Source organism: Hesperophylax consimilis, chromosome 6 (assembly GCF_061612785.1).
Source record: "Hesperophylax consimilis isolate HC1 chromosome 6, BYU_Hcon_1.0, whole genome shotgun sequence".
Taxonomy (NCBI): domain Eukaryota; kingdom Metazoa; phylum Arthropoda; class Insecta; order Trichoptera; family Limnephilidae; genus Hesperophylax; species Hesperophylax consimilis.
Window position 1 is genome coordinate 33768521 of NC_142841.1, and position 24244 is coordinate 33792764.

General features: G+C 32.5%; 1 protein-coding gene across 1 annotated transcript in view; it reads left to right on the top strand.

Moving 5' to 3' along the window:
- Positions 1-24244, top strand: part of qless (decaprenyl diphosphate synthase subunit 1 qless) — a 179310-nt gene that overhangs the window by 100348 nt on the left and 54718 nt on the right. Inside the window, exons 3-4 of the mRNA XM_089632924.1 lie at positions 11663-11805; positions 16584-16725. Coding sequence (XP_089489050.1) covers positions 11663-11805; positions 16584-16725 — 285 coding nt within the window. The remainder of the gene's footprint in view (positions 1-11662; positions 11806-16583; positions 16726-24244) is intronic.

The window sequence follows — 24244 nt, forward strand, 5'->3', positions numbered from 1 at the left end:
TTGTCTATTGTAATTTTATTACTTCTTTCTCATGTTCTAAATTATTCATCATGTCAAAATTATACCATTAATACTTATGTAAAAACCCTACGGGCGTAAAATGAATAAATTGAATCGCTGTGCATGCGCGTCAGTACAGCAGCACTACTATTCAAATTCTGATTTAGACTGCTTGTATACACGATATAAAATTGCGTACATTTTACCGATGTACTATTTGAAAGCTCATAAAATCGTAATTTTTGGAGATATCTAAAACTATGTTTACTGTCGTTTTTCTCTCTTCAATTGCCACATGTACATTAAATGAAAATTCACAAAATTTGGCCTGGTATAATATTAGCAATATATCGATCAAATCTACCATTATTTATTTCAACGACCCATTTTAATCAAGAGTTCGGTTTCTGATAGCGGAAGATTTCTACGTACCATGTATGAGTTGAACTTTGATTCCAACGCAATATAATTTTTACCATTCAATGATTTTCATTGAACTCAATGGTTATTTCAGGTGAAATGACCAAAAATCAATAAACATTTATTAATAATCACTTATTTCATTTTCAAGTTGTGAAAGGATTGACCTTAATATTTTTATTATTAACTTTTAGTTGGAATTCCCTATCAAAAATAGATGTGTAATTTTTATGCTAATTATCTTACAACCTGTTATGCATATTAATAACCTTTGTATAAATTAATATCAGGCCTATTCTCGATATACTTCCATGATAACTCAACACAATGACAATTCAACACACCTTTAAAAAGTGATATAGATTAATTAAAAGCGATGAAAATACTAAACTGTAAACCTAACCCGGGTAAACCCATATAATATGTACGAGTATAATAATAATAATATTTTCACGGTCAAAAGTTTTATAGTGATTTATTTTTGGGATATTATGCCGTGTTGCGCTTCCTACTTCTTTAGCCAACGTTTCGGACGATATTACAGTGTCCATCATCAGAACAGATGTGTAGTGACAAAACGTTGGCTAAAGATGTAGGTAGCGCAACACGGCTTAATATCCCAAAAATAAATCACTGTATTTTTTTTTCCATCACTTTTCATGACTTTATATCAAATTTTAAAGGTGTGTTGATTTTTAATTTTGATGTGTTTTCCGATCACCAATTAATATAAATATATCTATAATACGCCATTACAGTTAAAATGTGCTGCAAACTCTCTTGGAAATTTCAAAGTAATTATCCTAAAACTATTTTTAAAGTACACTAATTATTTACAAAATTTGGTCGATGCTTTTAGTGAATTAATTATTCGTTAAAATTTTTTCTTAGGTTAAGTAATTTTAAGTTAAGTAATTCGATACATAAATTCTATTAAAACGTCATTATTGTTTATTTGGTTTTCTCGTTAATGTGTAATTTTTATTAGGGCACTTACTAAATTATAATTTTCACCTTGAAGTGCATTGAAATATTACTTTTGTCTTGATGTGAAAATTATGACTTATAAAATGTTATTTATTAATGTTGCTCACTAAAACGGTTGCAAGCATGATTTGTTGATTCTGGACAGGTTACATTAATCCCACACGACAGGTCCTGAGGAAAATAATTTCCATCAGGGCCTGTGTCAAACCAGCTCTGCCGATACAGTACGCCACGCATCTGGTGTGCAGGCGCATCTTGAACACACCTCACCAGATGAACCCGGCACCTCTTCTAAATCACCAAACGTAGCGAAACACTTACTGTGTCCTATGGCAGAGGTGTTGGTTGTGCAATAAATGGTTCCCGGGGCGGCGTTACCGAAACGCGCCTCCCAAATTGATGTTGACTACCTCCTATAACATGACCATGGAATAATAGAACCTGATAAGTTAGTAACAATTTGAACGGCATTTATTTGCGTTTAAACAACTATTTCGATTGCATGCGTTTAAAAAAGATGTATATTCATATTATGCGGCGATTGCACTTAGGTATCCGTCGAATGCCCACCATAATCTGCAGAAAAATTACATTAGTTGATAATTAAATATATATCTCGCTTTTGATTTTGTGTTTTCTCTCGATTTCGAATAAAATATTTTTTCTACTTATTATGCGCATTCTTTAACAACCATATCTTTCGTGACAGAAAAACTCATTTACATCCCAACGGACCTCTTATCTAATTTTTTAAATTTAAAAACGAATCATGTGAATTAATGTTTGATTAGTAATCGTTTGACTTCATAATTCTTTTGAAATCACAAACATACGAGTTGAAAATACATTCAACAATTTGTTGTATTTTATTTTATTTTGGAAAACCAAAAGTTATATCATTTTATAAGGTATAGTTAAATACGTGTATTTTATGCAACCACTAAAAGGTTTTCACTTATTTATCTTAATTTAGTGAATATAAAATATTTATAGACTATAGGGATGGGATGGTGAGAGGGATTTAAGATTTAAAAATGTGAGTTGCTGTGTTAAATAAGTTGAATTCACTGTATGGAGAAAAAAAATGTACTTAGCGCGCCGAATGAAAGTGTTTTGTTTTGAGTTAGTGTTGCATTGAGGGATGTTTAATGTATGGTTTTCTCTGGTTTGTCTCTCTTAAGGCGAACCTTAATGCCAAATCACTATTTTGATTAATCTTTATAACGAATTGGTGCACATTATGATTACCACAAAATATGCTTTAGATAAATTGAAGGTTTTCCTATCGTTTTGCTTGAGTAGAATGCAAATAAAAAATAAAATACTCGTTCAAAAATATAAATGTAAACTACTAAAAAATTTTTTTTTCAATAGAAATGTGTGAACGCGTAAAGGAAACAACTTTTAAAAATACAGGATTATAGCTAAGGTTATCTGTGACAGTTTCACTTGATATTTTTTTAAATTTCTTATAAAATTATTTACAAAATAAATAAAAACAGTTTTGTGCTTGAAATCGAACGTTTCTATAATCTGTTTGTCAAGCGATTTTAATGTCTATTACCTTCAGTATAAGGTATACCAAGAATATACACATTTTTGGCTTGTAGCTTCCTCTTAATTGTGTTTTGAGTTAGTGTTGCATTGAGGAATGTTTAATGTGTGGTTTTGTCTCTCTTAATTGTGTTTTGAGTTAGTGTTGCATCGAGGGATGTTTAATGTGTGGTTTTATCTGGTTTGTCTTTTGGGTACTCTTAATCGAATTCTTTGAAGTAGTTACGGGCATTCTATCATAGAGGTGGCTATTTTTAAAAAAATAATACATTTGCAGAATTTTCTACGATTTTCCAGTGACAATATCCTGAAAAATGCGCCTGAATCCTTATGATTCAGATGAGAACAATAGCCCCAAAAAAGTTGTTGTATTTTTAATTTTTTTTTATCAAATTTAATTATTAAGTTCTGCAAGTATTTAAAAAAACAGTAAACAAATTATTGTAGATAACGATTTTACAATTTCTCAATCCTTTCTATGTGTGTGTAAAATAATTAAATAAATTAAGTATTTCTCATTTTATTTTACCCGATTTGCAACATGTAGATTTATTTACACTTATTAAGTCAAATAGGTTGAAATCGACAGAACTATGCAGCTGTGAAATTTGTTTTGAAATTTTTATTTATTTTACAAATTGGATTCTGTATAAAAACCCTTCAATAAATTACAACGCATTAATAATTCCTTATTTAAATGCTAGTCTTTTTTCCTGTACAATTAATTATTAACTTTGTTTAGTAATAAATTCAAAAACATTTTCAAGAAATTACTTAAATCTGTTTTTTTTCTGTGTCGCGTAAGCAGGGTATTTACCCACTTATATTATTCGACTACACTAAGTCAATATTATTATTTAAAAAAACGTGTTCAATCCTTGGCTAATTTTGTTACTTTGTATCTTTCAGCGTCGTTATTCTAACTGCTTAATTGCTGAAAGCTGGCTTTTCGCAATCTTAACGTCTGTTTAAAATGGTTTTATCGCTGGAATATTTAATACACCGCCTTCTAACTTCGCTAAATCACTGTGTTATTATTTATCATTCCGCGCAGAACGTGGAGATTGTATTTGCTTCAAACAGTTCACAATTATCGATATTTGTAAAATAAACCTCTTTTGGTCAGTCTCGTCTAACATACTGATTCAGCTGCGAGCTCGTTCTTGGTTGCCCTTGACCCTATTGGGCTAAATAAATGGGACGTATTTTATTTGCTTACATAATTTCGTAGGTCGTGTTTGGTCCTAGCCAGTTCTTAGACCGTCCACTTTCGCAATATTTTACATAGGTAGGTTAAATTCAAGTTCCACATAGATCTACAATATTGATCCATAAACTATGGTACATTTTTAACAAGCCATAATTATTTTTTTTTAAATGTACTGCGTCATCTTGGTTCGTTTTCTACAGTTTTGACCCTTTTTGTAAATGGCTGATGGAATGGAGTAAAGAAGCTGTGTTAATTGTATACATTGGCAACCAAATAAACGGCCGGTGTGTAAGACATGTTAATTGATCATATTGCTCAATAAATGCTTTTTGATGGTCATTGATGTCGTCATATTTGACATTGTTAGAGTGATTGTGTGTTTTACAAAAAAGGTGAAATTTTCATTGATTTTTTGCCTATTGACGGCCTCCGTGGTCAACATACTACGAATCGCGAGTTTAAATAAAAAAAACTTAATTTTAGTTTGATTAATTTGTTATGTTTCACGATTCATTAATTAGATATAATATATATCATACTTGCGGCACGTTCCAGAGTGGAAGATACTCTCATTGTCGTCCTGGTGAAATGACATAAGCCGTGTTAGGTCCAGATCCGAATAGCAAGGTGCTTACCCATCTTCCTCTTCCTCACCTCCATCCCCTCCACATTACCTTCATCCTCACAACATACCTCAATTGGGGATGCCATACTCCCACTGGCTCCAACTCTTGTGCGGTATTCACATGAAAAAGTATGCAGATTCGGGTTTCGACAATGTAACTGGCCATATTGACTTTCTTCTTATTCTTCTGTTGATTTATGCCAGAAAAAAGCAGGTGGAACTTCACCCGCACCAGACACTCAAGTTTCAAAGCTATTATATGCGGAGTCTCCCTTTGTCTTTATTTTCCCTGTATTTTCAGTTTGGTGTTCTTCTGTTGTTTCAGTTTTCTTATTTTTATACTTATCTGATAAAATCTCGTAATTTTTTGCTCTCCTACGAGGTATCTCTACATCAGCCTGTGTACCAGTATCTATCCATCAGGGTTTTTTTGAGGATATGTGTATATATGTATAGAAGATGTGTTTAGAAGTTGGACTCTCCTATTTTCTATTTCAATGCATTATTATGTTAGAGAAAAAAAAAGTTTATTTAGAATTGACGGCGTAAATGCCATTTACATACTGGATAGGATAGTTATCGACAGTCCAAGTACAAATTATATAAAATATAGGTTAGTACAAAGTGTATGAAATCAAGAAGAAAAACAAAAAAAAAACATGTTATGCTGTGATCTCGTTAAAGTATGCACTGCTAAAGTGTTATGGGTTCAGCTTTATATTTTAACAGAGGCATATTAAAAACATCAGCTTAATTAGCAAAATAGTTATCAACGGTATGTAATCTATTCATAATAGAATTGTAGCCTGAAACCGTAGTATAATTTTCACAATAATACATGCTACAACATTCATTTGTTTCAATTGTTGTTCCAATCCTCTTAAGCGTAATAACTTACGTTATAATCTACGCGTTCATAGATGGCGTTAATTTTATTATTTTATGAAAATACGCCTTTTGAACAAGTTATTGTTTAAAATATTAAGTCGAATTATTTGTTTGCGCATGTATATACGCAATATGAATATGAATAAATAGTTTTGTCCGTATAAAAGCTCAAATCTTACAAGAAAGGCATACAAATACAATATTGGATTTAATCACCGATACGATAACTGCATAAGATTATCCAATTAATTGTTGTTCAAGTTTCAACATAATTTCTTCTCCATTATGTGTTGAGCTTCGCCGTTTATTTATTTAAATCAACACGACAATTTGCATCTCATCAATGTAAAGTAAAGATATGCAATAACTTGCACTTTTCAGTAACCCAGCTCATCAATACACTACATTAATCCTTACCCAATATTATTGCATCTCGAACGTAGTACTTATTTTACGCAATAACTCGTGATTCCACGACCGAACACAAATATCAAATAGTGCCGGTTATAATTCTGTAAAAGGGTATATCTAATTCCTCCTTGTCACATTCGACCTGTGAATTTTTTCTCCCCTTTCTCTCGATGTTCTTTACTGTATCAACATTTGGAATTGCCTCAGCTGCGCCGATTCAAATCGGATGCCATTCCATTGAGGAAATATATTCCTTCAGGCAGATTTCCTTTCGTCGCGATCTGTCCAGTATTATAGAAGGTTTTCGGGGGTAAAGTGCACTATCTTCGATAGGTGACTCTACATGTATTACAAGTAAAAAAGATACAAATATGTAACATTTTTCGAAATTTAAACGTTTAAGGCAGTTTTTAAAATAATTTAGTAAAGAAAAACAAAGGTTTTTCCAAAAAAAATCTTCTTTTACTTCTACCATCATTCAGGACGTGCGGGGGTAAGTGCACACTTCAAACTTCAGGAGGTGATTATACATGATGGTAAAAGTGAAAATGAATAATTTTTTTTGAAATTCCATTGTTTTTCCCATACATTTATATTTTTCTATAGAAGAATATTTATTTTTCTATTCAAACAAGTCGATGTTTTTACCTGAAAACTAACTAACGTAGGAATTTCTAAAAAAATATCTTTTCTACTTATTATCACGTAGAATCACTTAATTAAGTAATCACAGCCACTTTACCCTCGGACACCTTGCATAGAATAACCTTCAAAGGTTAGTGCTCTAAACCTCCGGACATCCAGTATGTGGATATTAAAAAATATATGTATTAAATTTATGTCCCTTACGACTTCTTTAATATTTATTATTTTTAAAACCACAAATTTATAAACGGTTTTATGGTAATTAAAAAAACTATTCAACTCATATGGTACATATTATATTAATATTACATACATTTACATGAATTTGAATTCTTGGTGACCTTTTTTAAATTGGGTTTTTTTAAACTTATTTTTGTATTTGTACAAATTTTTTTGTATATGTCAAGAACTTTACCATAATTTTTCTGCATTCCTTCTTTTGAACAATGGTGTGAGAATTAATAAGTCATGATAATCAATGTCGAATAATAGAAGCTCTTTAGTAGGTTATGGTTTATTTAAAAAAACATATAATTATGATGTGTATTAAGAATAACTGTAAGGTTTTATCAATTTTTGTTACCGTGCTCTTTTTTTACCTCATAATTTTGAGTTAATCGGAATTTATACCTGTAACTTACACCGTTTGGAGAAAGTACAAAGGAAGTTTCTTAGATATGTTATATACACGTTGATACAACCTGTGATTAATATCTGCTACAAAACATTAATGTCTGATCTGAAATTATCGCTTCTTTCTTCCCGTAGAACTTAAACTTTAAATTTGAAGTGTTACCTATTAAATCTACTCGACTCCACCATCTGTTACCCTGTAACAACCATTCAACTAACTATTCACTAAATCTACTCGATTCCACCATCTGTTCCACTGTGACAACCATTGCACTAACTATTCATATCACTCCCCACTAGCTTGATTTTCCGAACTGCCAATACATATGCACACCTTTCCGATGTATAAAACCTCTCCGTCCTACATAAAAGCAAAAATAATTAGTTGTCAATATATATGATATGTTTCTGTATTGTGTTTGTAAAATTTATTGTACTGATATGTATGTATTGATATGTTATTTCTCTATGTTTCTGTAAATTTTCGACATGTATTATGTTTGTAAAAACCCTATGGGCGTTCAATAAATAAAATTTGACAGTCCAGAATTGCCTGCATTGATAAACTTTCCGATTCTACAATGTAATAATAGAAGTTTGGATTTATTTCAATGCAAAAATTCTGGGACTAACTACCATATGTATTCCTCGTTGCCCAGAATACTTATGGACGGAAATAATAATGCCGAGTCAATGGACATCTTTAATTTATCACTTGACAAACACAAAATATTGTTACTAGTGTAGTTTAGTTCTATGTATACTAAATAAGTACCGTATAATTTTTACAATTCACGCGTAAGAGCCCCTAAAAAGAGCTTTAATAAATAAAATAAATAACACATAATAATTATTTCTTATCGCAGACATTCCGTAGGAATATCAGTTGGGTTATTAGATACATACTTGAATCTAATCATTGTTAAAGATGTCAAGCTTAATCCTATTTGCAACTTATTTGACGAACCTACCTGCAGCATTGTTATGAATATTGTTATTTAATTATTTGCTTGTAAAAATATGACTTTATACCGCGTGTAAAGAATTGAAAACATGCAAGCCCGGTGCACCCACCAAGGTTATCCACAGTAGTTTTATCGTTGTCATAATGCGCTGACAAATGAATTATGCATAGACAAAATATATTTTAATTTGTCATTATCACGGAGGTTCTTCAATTATCCATGGTTCACTTCAAATTCATCCAAAAACAACCATCCGACTTCACCACAGTGTGTCTTTGTCTTAATTGCTATTTTTTTTCATTCCTTCTTTCGATTAACTAATTTTTAACCAAGTTTTTTTTTTATATTTTTTTTTATATTTACTCCACACAGGAGGCCCTGAAGAAAATAATTTCCCTCAGGGCCTATGTCATCTTTGGGGATGCTGTGTGGAGGGAGTTGATTCAGATACATGTTCTAGCTCTAGGTTGTAGTCAAATACAAACTAAACACACCGTCTAGTGAATCTGCCACTACTTACGAACATACTAGGTATATATTATGTGGTGACCGGATAAATCACCAAAATGATAATTCATCACATCTTTAAAAACTTATATAAAGTCATGAAAAGTGATGAAACAATAACTTTATTAACTGGGTTAAGTAGGTTAGGTTTAATTTTTTTTCATCGTTTCTAATGACTCTATATCACTTTTTAAAGGTGGGCTGAATTGTCACTTTGTTGAGTTATCATGGAACCATATCATGTATATATTTTTAAACTACTAATCTTTGCGGTTCAACATTATTAATTAGACAAACTATAATATAATATGTATTTAAAGTACTTAAATTCATTTGGAAGAAGTCGGAGGAATCAAATCGGAACCAAATCCTATTATTACTATGTTTATTTATACTTTTAAATAATAATAATAAGTGTTTTATTATCTTTTTTTGTGTAACAAATAGATATAATGATATCCTCACTGGGATCTCCCGTGCTGAGGATTTCATTTACATAAGAGAAAAACCTAAAATTGAAATGAAGTTCTACAAATTAAAGTCGATAACAATAAAAAAGTAATAACTGTTGAATGGAAAATTATCGAATGAATATTGCAACTTTGTACACAAAATTTTCATTTATAACAACACGCTAACCGATTTCAGCAAAACTGTGCGATCTTCAGGGCAGGTAAAAAAACTGCCCAATTATTTTCATGTGCCCTGAATGTTATGAAATTGGCAGACAAGGGGTTTTATTCTATAGTGACGTAGATAAAGTATTTCCGAAACGTTAATACGAGGTCCCAAAACCCATCTCGTGTATATAATGTATCTATTTATTTGTGTGAAATAAACAGCTTTTATAATATAAACATTCGAGGTTAAATAAGATGAAGTCAAAAAGTCCTAAACTCATATCTCTAACCGAAAACATGTTGGTTTAAGATAGCAGTTTTATTTTGCTTTGAAACAAATAAGTTGGTAAAGGGAAGAGGAATATGCGATAAGGATAGGAGATGCTTTCGATATATTCTATACTCATTTGTGATCGTACTTATTACTTCTGTTCGATATTTCTGATGGTTATTGTTAAGAAAATGTAAAATAGTAAAATTACAATATATATACAATGTATATAAATATTATAATATATATTTCGCCTTCCAAAGAAGAGTTGATCTGGTCGGTATTATCAATATATGCTGTAAATGACCTCCGCATCGTAATGCTCGGAACTCAGAAGTGTGGGAATCTAATTTCGACGCCAGTTTGATATTTGAGTGCATTTCGACACTCGTATAGGCTTTTATAGACCCTAATTATCGATCATAATCGTACCCAGCTTCTTCCGTCCAGTTCTTGCATCCAGTTTCTTCCGTCCCACGCTTTCTGCATCCAATAAACTCATCCCACCTCATCCAAAGGGACCGCTACCATTTATGGGCTTTCTTTTAAACCTTCACATTCAAATGTATCTTTATGACGAACTTTTCACGATGTTGAAATAGTTCGAACTGATCGATACAGATAGCGACGTTAGGGAACCCCTGAAATAAGGTGCATTATACCCATCTTCTCCCAGACCAATCTAATAACAAGTAAATGATGCGTTTAGTATGTTTGTCATAATTTCTAAGCCTATTCTTCATAAAAATGTTGGTAGATTTCTACTACTTGGATTCGTTGCGTGGTTTTTCTGCTTACGTTTTTGGTTCACGTAGAAATCGTAAGCGTAGGAATGTCTATTAAAATCAATGTAACTAACGGTGCCAGGGCATTGCTTCACTTCTTCCAATTACTAAATCGTGAGCCTTTAAAAATAACCTGTCAGGTTCAGGTGTATGAACATGGATGCAGAATACTTGAATGTTAATCGAGCTGCATATAACTGTTATGGACGGTAATTTGTATACAAATCTGTATAAAATTTTAAATAACAGTCAGCCATGTGATATTATTTTTAAAAAAATGCACATTTGGTCATTTTATGTATTAATTAACGCTAAAACACCAAGGTTATTAAGTTGATATCAAAATTAAAAAACTGTTTGTCAATATTGTTTAACGCAGATTTTGAGTGATCAAATGCAAACGAATAGTATATGTTCGGTTGTACGTCGCCTGTATGTCACCAATCTATTTTTGTCTGTTGTGTCTGCTTATTATTTAAATAATCTTTAGTTAGGACATTATTTTTAATGTTAACCCGGCGAATCTTAATTTGGCAATATTCTTGCTCTCGGAGATTGCATCGTGTGGGGAATGAAACTGCATCTGCCGATGTATTTAACATTAATAATTCGGGCGTTCCCCAGGTATCTATTCTTGGTCCACTCTTGTTCCTTGTTAATAAATATTATATACATACAGATATGCAACAATCCTTAACTGTATTAGTTTGCTATTATGTTTATAAGATTATTACAACTATTATGTACTTATGTTCATTGTAAAAATATATGTATGTACTATATATTGTAATATATATTTTTTAAATATTTTTTTTATATGAATATAGTTTCAAATGCTCCTAAACATCTAGGAGCCAGTGAGACTACGGCATTCTAGTACTAATAGACCATAAACAAATCATATACAGTGACAACAGAAAGTATAAAATAAACAGAACCTCTAGAGTCTAGACGGATATAAAAGTAAGAGATTCAAGTTCATGCTAAACTAAGGTTAAATTGTGAGATATGTTGCGAGGCTTAAGATAGTGGGGATGGAAAGAGGGAGGTGGGGAAGTACCTGGCTGTTCAGATCTGGTCACCGAACACGGCTAATTCCGTTTCGAGCTACTTCTCTAATTTAAAATGTGTTTTTTTTCAGGCATTAGCGAAAAACACAAACCAGTTCGAATTAAGAAACATATCAACATATTACTTCGGTGGCGGAGGAAAAGCACTAAGGCCCATGGTCGCCATACTTATGTCCAGAGCCGTCAACCGACACATATACAGAGGGGAAAACAGGTGAGACTCTATTTTCACCATATTATTACTCCTTTATTCACCTAATGTCAACTTGAGTTACAATTCTCCCGTCTAGAACCAAAACCTCCTAGATCGCAAGGCCGGGACACTGAATCAAATCAGTCTAGTAACTTGTATGGGAACCTAAAAACAATGTTTGAATGAGATGATCTAGTGATCTAGGAAGTTTTGCTAGAACCCGCATTACAATATTCATGTACAAGCCATTGAAAGAATACAAAATAAATTATTACATTTTCAATGTTTTAAAATAGGCATTCCAGCAATTTTGTTGAACTACAACACTCTTTTGAACGAAATGAATATGCGGATTACATTAGGTAATACTAGAAGTCGGGATTTATTTCAGTGCAAAAATTGTGGGACTAACTACTATATGTATTCCTCATTACCCAGAATACTTGTGGACGGAAATAATAATTATACCTGGTCAGTGGAGATCTTTAATTTATCACTTCACTAGCCTAGATGAGGTTAGTAATTTTACAAAATAATAAAATAAAATAAATAGCACAAAGATTATATATTAAGAGAACAATATTGTTACCTCAACGTTTCTACGGATTGGGTACCTATCAATCTAATTGCAGCCATTTAATTACAGTATAATGTAGTAAACATGTAGGGTGACCATGATATACATTGATATTTAATTGAAAGAAAAATGTAATAAACTATTATTTTAAAAAGGAGAGAAGAAAGAAAGGTAAAAAAATTACATTGTAAATGGAAAAGGATGAAAAAATATACATATACAAAATATTATGCCACAATTTAAAAGGACGAAGATATGTTGGAAATCCTCGGAAAGCACAAATAATTTAACAAATAAATACCTTAAATGTGTCAACGAACTTTTTGTGTTGAAACGCATCATTACGAATTTAATGGCCTTTAGCAGGAAAATCAGCCAAAATATAATTTAAAAAAAAAAAAAAATTTTTATCCCATTTTCAATTTTATAATCTAAAATTCGTATTTATGTATTATTTAATATGGGATACAGGGTATTGCACCCACTTCTCTGTTCAGTTGAATTAAACATACATTATTTTTTATTATTATTATCTGCTTCATCGTGTTAACATGCTTTTAAAATAAATATTTTTTCGAATTTCAAATCAAATCCTACCTCAGTTTCGTGTCTAATTTATGCACGTTTATGCAAGAAACGCTTAAAAGTCTGGTGTAGCTTTTTTTATAGAATTAAGTTTTTAGTCAGATGTATTTTTAATTTATGTCAATTAAGTTTAGACCCATATCATACTTCAATTTTATGTCAAACTTATTTTATCATGCGTTGACAAAAGCTTGTTGTCTTTTTTTTATAAAATTAAGTTTGAAACTTTTTTTTAAATGTGAAACCGCACAAGAGTCCCAACTGCCCCCTACCGTTTCTAGGCAGTGAAACTATGGCATCCCCAATTGGGGTATGTTGTGAGGCTGAAGGCAGTGAGGAGAGAAAGGAGATCGGGAAGAGGAAGGTGGGGAAGTACCTGGCTATTCAGATCTGGTCACCAAACACGGCTAAAGCCATTTAAAGCAACGTTTCAATTCTTAATGGTGGTCTTACACCAGGGCGATACTGAGAAATCTTCCACTCTGGAACCTGCCGCAAATATACTATATTTCAAATGAGTAAATTGTGAAATAACTAAAATTTACTTGCGCACGCCGGGATTTGATCACGCGACCTCCAGCTTGCTAGTCGAGAGCATTACCCCTCGACCACGAAAGCTGTCAGAGATATTTAAGTTAATGTAGCCAATCAGAGATATTTTTAGAAATATCATAAAACATGGATTTTTTAATTTAATTTTCAAGTTTTCAAATGCCCGAAGGAAGCAAAAAAGGAAGGTGTTTTATCAAGTCCACGGAAGACCTTTAAATTTTGCATTCTTTAATAATATGCGTAGTCTTCTGTAGTTCTATATCGCCTTCATGAACAATTTATTTTCCTTTGGAGGTTTTACTTTTTATTTGTTAAAGCTTGACATTCAAATTGATTTAGCATTTTAAAATGCATTTAGCAAAAGCAAAGAAATCTGCAATAACTTATCGATCTTGTATTTTTAATACTTTACATAAATGTTATTATAAATGTTTATTTTAATAATAAAATATGGGAGCGTATTTCATTACCTTTCAAAAACATTTCTTAGTTTTCGGATACGTTCAGAAATATTCCATTCATTTGGATTTTATTCCAAAGTGGAAATACTCCGACAGCCTGACAGAATATGGCTGAGGCCTGAGAAGTTAATGGAAGAAGAAGAATACATTTGTATGTGACCTCATCGTGCTAATAACAGTTCAAATATTAGTTTGCAAAGCAAGGAGTGCTAAAACTAATACAGGAAATATTTTACCACAAAACCTTAGAAACCATTATTAAGGTTTTAGCCAATAGAATAGCTTACTTTCCCAACTTTGTGGTTATAATGAGTACTATTTTAATGAATTTAAAATAAATTAAAACTTTGTTTTAACCTTATCAACATGTTTCAAAATCAAAGGTTTCTTCATCAGGATACAAAGTATACTAAAAATAGAGTATGAACCTTTTTTTAATTGACTACCAAATTAGCGATGGGTTATTTTATTAAAAGTGGTAGTCACGGTACCTGGGTATCGATTCTCCAACCCAGGCCGCTCGCAATCGCCGTTGAAGGTACATACAAACATTGGTCGACGTTCTTAATCTTGAGTTTCGTTTAAGGTACATACGCCAAACGTCAAAAGTCAGTGGATTGAATCGAGTTCGAGTGGAATCACTTCGTCGAGAATCAAAGTCCTGCTCAATATTTTCGTACTACTCAAAGAGTTGACTCAATTGAACTACGGTTCAATTGAACAGGAGCTTTGAGCGTATGAGCAATGAGCGTTCTGTGTTCGCCCGATACGTCTCCCCCTGTACGGCTCTACCGATACGGCTCCCAGCTCCCCAGCGTAACCGTATGAATGATCGTACGACTCTTGGTACCGGTATACTGCCCCTTACCACGAGAAAAATAAGATGCTAGGTAGTTAGTAGGTGTAGATATTTACGTCCATGTCTAGACGTCAGACTCCGTTTACGTCTTGTAGTATGTAATAACAATTAATACTTGGATAATTTGAACGGCATTTTTCTTCAAAAATATCTCATGGAAAAAAAGAGTTACGTTCAATTGAGCCGTTGTACGGTTTATCGGGAGTCGAACGAATACGGCTCACCAAAAAGAGCTACCTCAATTGTGCGGATCGTTCAAAATGACTCCGCTATACCAGTTGCTTGAAAAAACCTGTCTAAATATAAAAGCGATAATTTTTCAATCTCAAACTCAGCCGTTAAAAGTTCCTCTCCTTTTTAATTCGTCTACGTGCCATTTCTTTAATATGATATCTTTATTGCACCTTTTTTATAGCTCGAGTTTCAAATATTCAATTTATATGCGAATATAATATTAATACATTTAAATTTGTATTCGATGTATGAATAATAAATAACTAAGTTTGCCAATCCGGTTTGAATTTGCGGAGGTGTCTTATTGATCGTTGTAATGTTTTGATAGTAAATTACCCTAAGGTTTTGTTGATTCTCGGACAAGGATGTTATGACCAGCATATTTTTATTATCCATGGATTTCTTCCTAATTTTTTCCTAAACAAGCTTTCTAGGTGTACGCCGTGTTTTTACAATTAGGTTCTGTAGTATCCTTGATAATAGTCTATGAGCTCACACGTACATGACACTAGATTAGTCTATTGGGCAACCCATAAATGGCGTTAGTTGTGGAGAATTATATGATAATATATAAGGTGACAACCTCAAGGTCGAGGTTCAGGTTGTTATTTCAATCGCCCGCTGAATAAGATATAAGAGGCATTGTCAATCTATCACAGTAAAATTCCAAGTGTCTTGTTGAAGCCGGAGTTTTATTTCTTTAGAGAAATTGTGAGAAAAGCCCGGAGATACAACAGGTTATAAATAATAGCTACCTTCTAACAAATGTTGAATATTTTTTTCTTTCATCGCTTTCTCACACGAACATTCTTCTTAACTAAAAGTCAAGTTTTTTTCCTGTATTCTTCTTCCTTCTTCAATTTCACTCAACTAGTTACTTCCATTTTAGCAATATAACCAATTTTAATCTCATATCGCTGTCCTGGGCGTTGAAATTCAATCCCCGTTCAAAGATATTTCGTTTAAAATTTAAGGTTTAGGTACTACATGAATTCAAAATCGACAATTGTCGAAAATTCGAAATTGCGTTGATCGTCTATTTGACGGTCATCTAGTATATCTCATATCGCTGTCCTGGAGGTTGGAATTCAATCCCCGTTCAAAGATATTTAATTTAAAATTTAAGGTTTAGGTACTTCACGAATTCAAAAATCGACAATTGTCAAAAAAATTAAAAATTGCGTTGATCGTCTATTTGACGGTCATCTGGTGTGGTGAAGTTTAAGGACGGGTTGTTTCAAGTTCTGCTATTATTTCATTAAAGGAGAGATCTTGAATAGGACTTTCACAGAACGGAATTTTGAATATTAACTTCTTGAACTATTATATAATTCTGTGAAACAGTCAAATCTTATCGTCCAATCGTGAATCGAGTCAAGTATTTGCAAAAATTTCCAGCGTAGTTCTGCGTGTGACATATTTATCACTTGTCGCGTATTTTTATTAAAAAAATGTACTTACCCCTACAACAAATGTGGCCCATGTGGCAAAAGGGCTATAACTAATGTATGGCTGTTTATGTGTGTTGCAGCGGCCTCCTGTTCTCCCAGCGACAAGTCGCCCTTATCAGCGAGATGATACACTCCGCCTCCCTCATACACGATGACGTCATCGACCAGAGCGACATCCGGCGAGGCAAGCCCAGTGCAAACGTCCTTTGGAACCACAAAAAGGTAGGAATATTTCCAATAAAATCGTTTTCATCGCAGACTGACGTCATTTAAATACCTATTTTTTCGTATTGTTGTATATTACTTTCACGCAAACCAAGTACTGATATCCGTGAGCTACTCCGTACCTACCAAGCGTACGCACGAAGGAAATTGTTTTCCAAATACTAGTGCATTCGTTATATTTACCCACTTAAATTAAAACCACCTAAATCTCAAGGTCGGATCATTTGTCACCGGAGAATGGGTCGTTTTTAAGACTCGTTCTTGAGTTCAACAGTTCGGCTATGGAACGATTTGTCGTCCTTTGTGTTTTCTTCTTCTCACAACGTATGTTCACTCTTTCCTTACCTCAAAAAGATCCTCCAAATAGCATCAGCAAAGATGACATAGGCCCCGAGGGAAATTATTTTCCTCAAGACCTCGTTAGTGGAGTTAATGTAAAAATGGAAACCTCCTAATTAATATTTTTTTAAGGAGTAGGTACTTAAAATTAATTAAAATGTTTTTAAAAATATTTTAATAATTTATAATTATTATTTCTTAAATGAATACTTATTTATGGATCTCGTAGACATTAAGAGGATAATTTCATTCGGTGTCTCACGGACTTGAGATTTTAGTGGTTGTTCGCAATCTTATACAAAAGTTGATCAAATTCGAACGATTTTACACCTGACTTCACTTGGCTTCTCTCATGCGGTTCACGCCGTAATAGACCCTACTGACATGAGGGATGTGGGAGGAATGCGATTCAAAAATGAACGGTTTGAATTACGACGAAATTGCTATTCTTCAAATGTGCGAAAGGAGAACGCCGAGAGATTAAGAGAGGTAGAAAGATGTTAGGCAAGATTAATACCGGACCACCAGGATATCATAAGCATGAGAATATCATCGCTGAAAAGTTTCTGGGATCGTTAGGACATTAAAATGAGAAGAATGCGAATATTTTATCAGCCACTTAGCGTCAATAATAATGTCGATATGCGTCCTTGATTCTTAACATCTCTTAATATTTCGTAATCGATTATGTTTCGTCACAAATCGTTTGCATGCAATATTAAAGACACAATTACAATCCATTACCACGATATTTATAAAGTCACTCTATTCGAGACCTCATTCTCGGAACACGTTTTTAAAATCCATGTGAAATTTTCCTCACCAACCAAAAAAACTTCACTGTATTGGTCTAGAAATGATACACAAGTTCACATATACATCCATATATTTTATTAATTGTTCTTTAAAGTTTTATCCCGTTGAACTACACGGTTTTCCAAAAAGTGGTGTTATTTTAATATTCAATCGTAAAAGATCAATGGTTTCGTTGCTTGTGTGGCACGTAGCGCCGTCTTGTTGAAAGTAAACGTTGTCCAGATCAATACCATCCAACTCCTGCCATAAAATCATTAATCATCTCTCGATAGCGCAATCCATTCACCGTAACTGTTGCTCCAGCCTCATTTTCAAAAAAGTAAGGTCCAATGACTCCGCCGGACCATAAACCGCACCAAACAGTCACACGTTGAGGATAGAGAGGCTTTTCAACAATAACTCATGGGTTTTCCGAGCCCCAGATGCGACAATTTTGCTTGTTGACGAAGCCACCGACGTGGAAATGGGCCTCATCACTCAAGATGATTTGCATTTGATTCACTCAAGTGAATTTTAATAATTTCAATGCGTTGTTGAAGCGTGTATCGTTCCATTTTTATTAATGGCGTAGTTTCTACTTGTCAAATGTTAAAAAATGACAGCTTCAAAAGTAACATCTACCGAAATAGCGGGCTATTCAAAATAACACCTATTATTGGAAAACCCTGTATTAGAGTTAATTTAAACCTGGATGTTGAATTCAGGGCCAACTCGTTCCCTCTCGCATGACCAAATGCCATATTGCGGGTTTCGTGCCTTACCGCGCGTTCTATTCTTTGTAGAGTTTTCATTGCATTATCGTAATTATTATTCGCAGGACTAACTTATCCGATCCCCCTAGAAGTAGGCATATGAGTTCCTTCGTTTTACCGTTAGTCCTTTTTTTATAATGCCATGCTAAAAATCGTTTCATTATTTAATTTAGAAATTTAAATTTATTTTTAAATATTTTTTTAATTTTTTTATTTATTAACCAATATACATATAATACATAATTAAACAATATCATCACATACATTCGTAAAAGCAGGTTTGTGCACATAGCCCTTTGCAATATTAACGCAATATAGCCAATTTGTAATCAAACCGATTGAATTAGTTTTTTAGATATAACACAAAAATTATGATAGCGTTTACAACAAAACTAATTTCAAAATAAGTACTTATAGGTGTGAATAAATAAAAAAAAATTCCGTGGCAATAATAAATTTTTTTACGGTTTGTGTTAATTGCTCGCTTACGCAATAAATAATTATAATGTGTTGTTCGGTATTTTCATTGCGAGTTGCACGCTCCACTTAATTTTTCTTACCACAACTGTTTCCGTAATCACCCTTTTGACGCTATTTCAAAAACAACAGAACTGCCAAATCCTGCTCTTATGGTAGCAATCAGCAAATCACCAATTTCAATTCCAAGATATTTGATGCCTCTGGATTGTACTGTAGTCGGACCGAGATATGATAAACCTTGACTACGTTGATAGATTCCTTTGCACGTATGTAATTTGAGATTGAAGTCACCCGACGTCTGTTTTCTGGCTGTTATAGACGATGTCAGATATTTTGTTTTATTAACGTTAAGTGTGAGGGATTTATTTTAAGCCAGTTTTGCAGGACTCCATGTTCCGCTTCTTTGTAGGCACGTTTACAATCTCTTTCGTTAAATGAAATAACAGTATCATCAACAAAACCAATGATTTTTCCTCTAGTTTCTAGGTTACAGATATCATTGATGTATATTAGAAATAGTATAGGTCCTAGTACTCTTCCTTGCGGTACTCCATAGTTGATTAGGAGAAATTAATATTAAATTAGCAATTTTCAAACTCTTCACTAGCTGATCACTAGTATCACTAGTTCAATGCTTAGCGGATTCATACACAGATATCCATACAGATTGGACAACTTCAAGTGTAAGGTACACTGCTGAATGAAAATTACACTAGCGCTTGGTGAGCGTTAATTTTTTTAATGTGCGGTTCCTATTCTAGTTAACGAAAGTTGATCTTTTCAACATTGTAATATATGTTGTGAACACTTATCTATTTACAATAAAAACACATAAATTTGTTTTTGACCACTATAGTTTTATTTTCACTCTACCGGTTTCGGAAGAACCCTTCCTTCGTCAGGAGAATATTAAAAACTGATCTACTACACAAAATATTGACATATATATATACAAAAATGTTAAGTGTTTGAGGGAGGGGTGGACAAAGTGCAAGGGGTAATTACAGGAATTCCAGGAAGAACAGAGCGGTTAGCTGGAAATATGTCTAGAATAGGACTATAAGACAGATTAATTTGGTTAATTAATCAGTTTTTAATATTCTCCTGACGAAGGAAAGGTTCTTCCGAAACCGGTAGAGTGAAAATAAAACTATAGTGGTCAAAAACAAATTTATGTGTTTTTATTGTAAATTATGATTAGCCACAAAGTGAATGCTTTTTACAATTACTTATCTATTTATTTGTGATTGTGATTAATATAAAGTTATAATTTGGTAAAAAATGTTTACTCAATCTTAAAGTACATTATATCTACAACTGAGAGAATTGTGTAAGCGGCCCAATTGGAATACACTATTTCAGTTGCAAGTGATTAATATTTTAAAATGAACTCGAGTTCTATAAAAGCATTTCCTAACTTTTGTCCAAGGTTTTAATTAATTTACTGCAGTTTATTATTATTAATATATTACTTACACAGTCGGTAGTTTCAATGTTTGGTCTGCACAATTCTACTGGGCCTTCTGAACCTAACCTAACCTAACAAAAACATTTGTAAATATGGTGTTGCATCCAAAACTGCTTACGACTTACAGCTTCAGAATAACATGAAAGTGGATTGAAAATAATTTAAACGAGACGAAATGAATTGGTGACTGCTGGAATTGGGTGATAGTATGTGTAGGCATAAACAATGTATGGAAGGACAGAAAAACAGAATGACCAATCACTTACCACTTTATCTCTGCGAAGTAGCACACAATATAGTGAGTTCCACCACGATAACTTGAGGTAATTATCACCACAACCAAACGAATGAGTACTCCAAACGATATTATGCACTTAGATAGTCAACTTCCAAGATGCTCAATCCTTCTGTTTTCAAAACAATGCACTCGAAATCGCACTATGTTCTTGACACTGTTCCAAATTTCAAATACTTTTCCAACAAGGGTTTGGAATAGGTTGGAACTGGAAAAATGACATCCCGGTAAGAACTAAGCATATTCTCATTTCACAACCAAACAATGGATATCGATATTATTTATACCTACCTCTGTTTTATTTTTAACTGACCTATGGTTTTGCAAAATACGTGAGAAGTTACAACTACATTCTTCTGACTCCACTAATTTAGATGACCGGCTGTTCACCGTTGTGTAATTAATTATGCATTATTATTTTGTTGCATTTGTATTGCGCGCACGGTATTAATCGGGTCGAAGCGTCCTTTTGAATACATTTCAACACGTATTTCAATATAACACAAATGTCATAAGTGTAAAACTTAATTCTTTGTAATTAACATAATTTTTAAATTTAAATTTATTTAACATAATTTATTCGTATGTTCTCTGAACACAATTTGTAAATTAAGTTAAGTATTGATTAACTTTTTGCAAATGTTTAAACTATAATCTTGTCAGGTGTAACTCTGTAAAAGCATCGGTCTCAGGGAAGTCTGTTTTCTGTGACCTTCTGCGAAAATGTTAGAAACATTTACCCAAAAAATGCTCTTAGAGATCGTCTATCTCCCGAAACAACCACGTAGGATCATCAATTTGCATTTTAAATAATCGCACGAGTCATGATTCAAGGATTTATTTACAATCGAGATTTAAAAATACATTATTATTTAACCTGGGAAACGGTTCGAAGGCGCTACTTCTAAATGTATGAAGCTTGCCCAATCAACACCCTGTATAATTTTCCCTGTATTATGTCTGAGCGCGTTCGGTTTCTAGCCATATTTGCATCTCAGCGTTGTAATTATAATTGTTAATTGTTATGTTTGAACGATTATTGAACGATAATTCAACGTGAACGTTAAGTGAACACGAATTCTATTGAATTCATTAACCGAAAGTGATCATTGATCACACATTATCTTGTATCAAATCAAGGAAAGTCATTTAAAATCCTTGTATACGTGTAAAACAAAACTCAATTATTGTTATTTAAACCTTTAGGCTAATTTGTTCGCTTCTGGGAACAGCTCATATTGTCTCTTAGAAATCATTGTGTCTCCCTTACCTACATGCTGAGAAATATTATCTAAACGGTGTTAGAAAGAGAGAGAAACTATAATATAAAACTCTATGAAACCAAAGGTTCCGACCTCTATTTGAGAACAATTATGAAAGTTTATGAATTTTAAAGTGAAACGAGGTGACAGTAATATTTATAATACATTTGTGCTCAGTCATTTTATTTCTGTAAAAACGTAAGGAGAGCCATTTTTAAAACTTTTTTACGTTTTCTTTCAAATTTTAATTGTTTCAGAAATTATCTTCATTTCTTATTTTAAAGCGTACTTCATCATCTTTGATAACTCTTTTTTTCGGCAACGTTCCGAAATATTCCATTTATTTGGATTTTATTTCAATGTGGACAACATAGACAAGTGAAAACAACAGCTGATTCTGACAGATCCATATTTAATGACAAAAGTAGTGAAATTTAAGCAAATTCAGCAAGTAATCAAAGTTGAAACATATAAACTAGTGAAAAATTAATCAAAATAATAGTGTATTTCGTGGTGGCAGTGCGAAAATTTTTTACATATTGCCCTGAAAAATTACGCATAACGAATTCACTGTCATTGTAAGCTACAACCACAGACAATTTATGTTTTTGAATATTTGATTTTTTTTGAATTTGTTTAGAGGTTTTTTTTGTCATAGACAAATAAGTTAAATTATTTTTAACTCAATAAGGGGTATTTCTGAACAACTGTAAGAAACCTACCTACAAACTAAGAAATAAATCAACCAAAATGTCTAAAACTCGCAAGGTTTGCAGTGCAAAGAAAGATACATCTTCACCTTTAGCAACCACGTCTGGCCCTATTGATTCACCTTCGGCGCATCAGTCAAAAATTAACATTGACACTGACTCATTAATCAATTTTTTTGAGTCGAAACTTGAAATCAAGCTCACTGAAAACGTGGAAATAATCGGATTTTCTGACAGAATGTGCCAGAGGCCTGAGGGTATATGCATTATTCTCTGAATCAGATGGTCTCTCTGGTGGAATTTGACTTTTGAGTCAGGCGGTTAGATTGTATGAATATAATATTAATATATATATATTATGTAAAATATGAGGTAGAATAAAAGCATAAGTCATAATGTAAATTAGTAACACGAGGGCATCATTTGGCCACTAAAATAATTCATCTGTATCTTATAACTATTTAACCCTTAGGATCCGACCAACTACAATAGCAGTTAAGTGAAATCATTACTTCCTTTAGGTGCACTGCAATGTGCAGCGTGCAGAACTAAGTTTTAGAAGTTTTGAACGCGTTTCAATACTGTCCATGAAAATTCCTAAGTAAAATATTGATATTGTAGATGTTTGTCAATTATTTCATATATAATTTTCAATATTATATTTGGCTATTTAATGTCATTGCGTTTAATTCGTACTTAATCAAATTTAATAATTGTATCTAATAGCTACTTTCTTTGATTGTAATAATTATTGTCTTTAGTGGTATAAATAGATAATTTTTTTATTATCATTGTTTTCTAGTTTATTTAATATTTTGGGTACAATATAGGTATAGGGTTCTTGCATACTTTTAAGAACCACCGATCCTTAATTTGAAATGATGAGTGAATCTTGTATTATGTTAATGGTTTCCTTATACAAGTAATTGATTTAATACAACGTGTTGACTTAAAATTATTTTATCATAATATTGATATAATAATCAATTCTGGCAATACCTATAATAATATATTATGGCAATAATTATATGTACCTACCAGAAATACGAGACAGAGTGCTACCTTTTTCTGTGACAATTTTAAAACATCAGGCCCATTCATTTATAAATCGACTGCATAATTTTGGTAATCGATTTGGGAATGTTGTAGATATGTTTAAAGATTCCGTATTAGTGATAAAAATAAATAATAATAATTACTTTTCCGAATTGTACGAGTTTACCTGTCCGCAGTGAATATATCTCTTTGTATATATATTAAAAAATATTTTTTTAAATACATTTATATTTGTTTATAATTTACACTACTTAATTAAATTAGTTAATCTTATTTCTTATTTTAAAGAAGTGAGTTGCCTATATTATTTCAAATGTACTAAACTTAAACGTGATTAA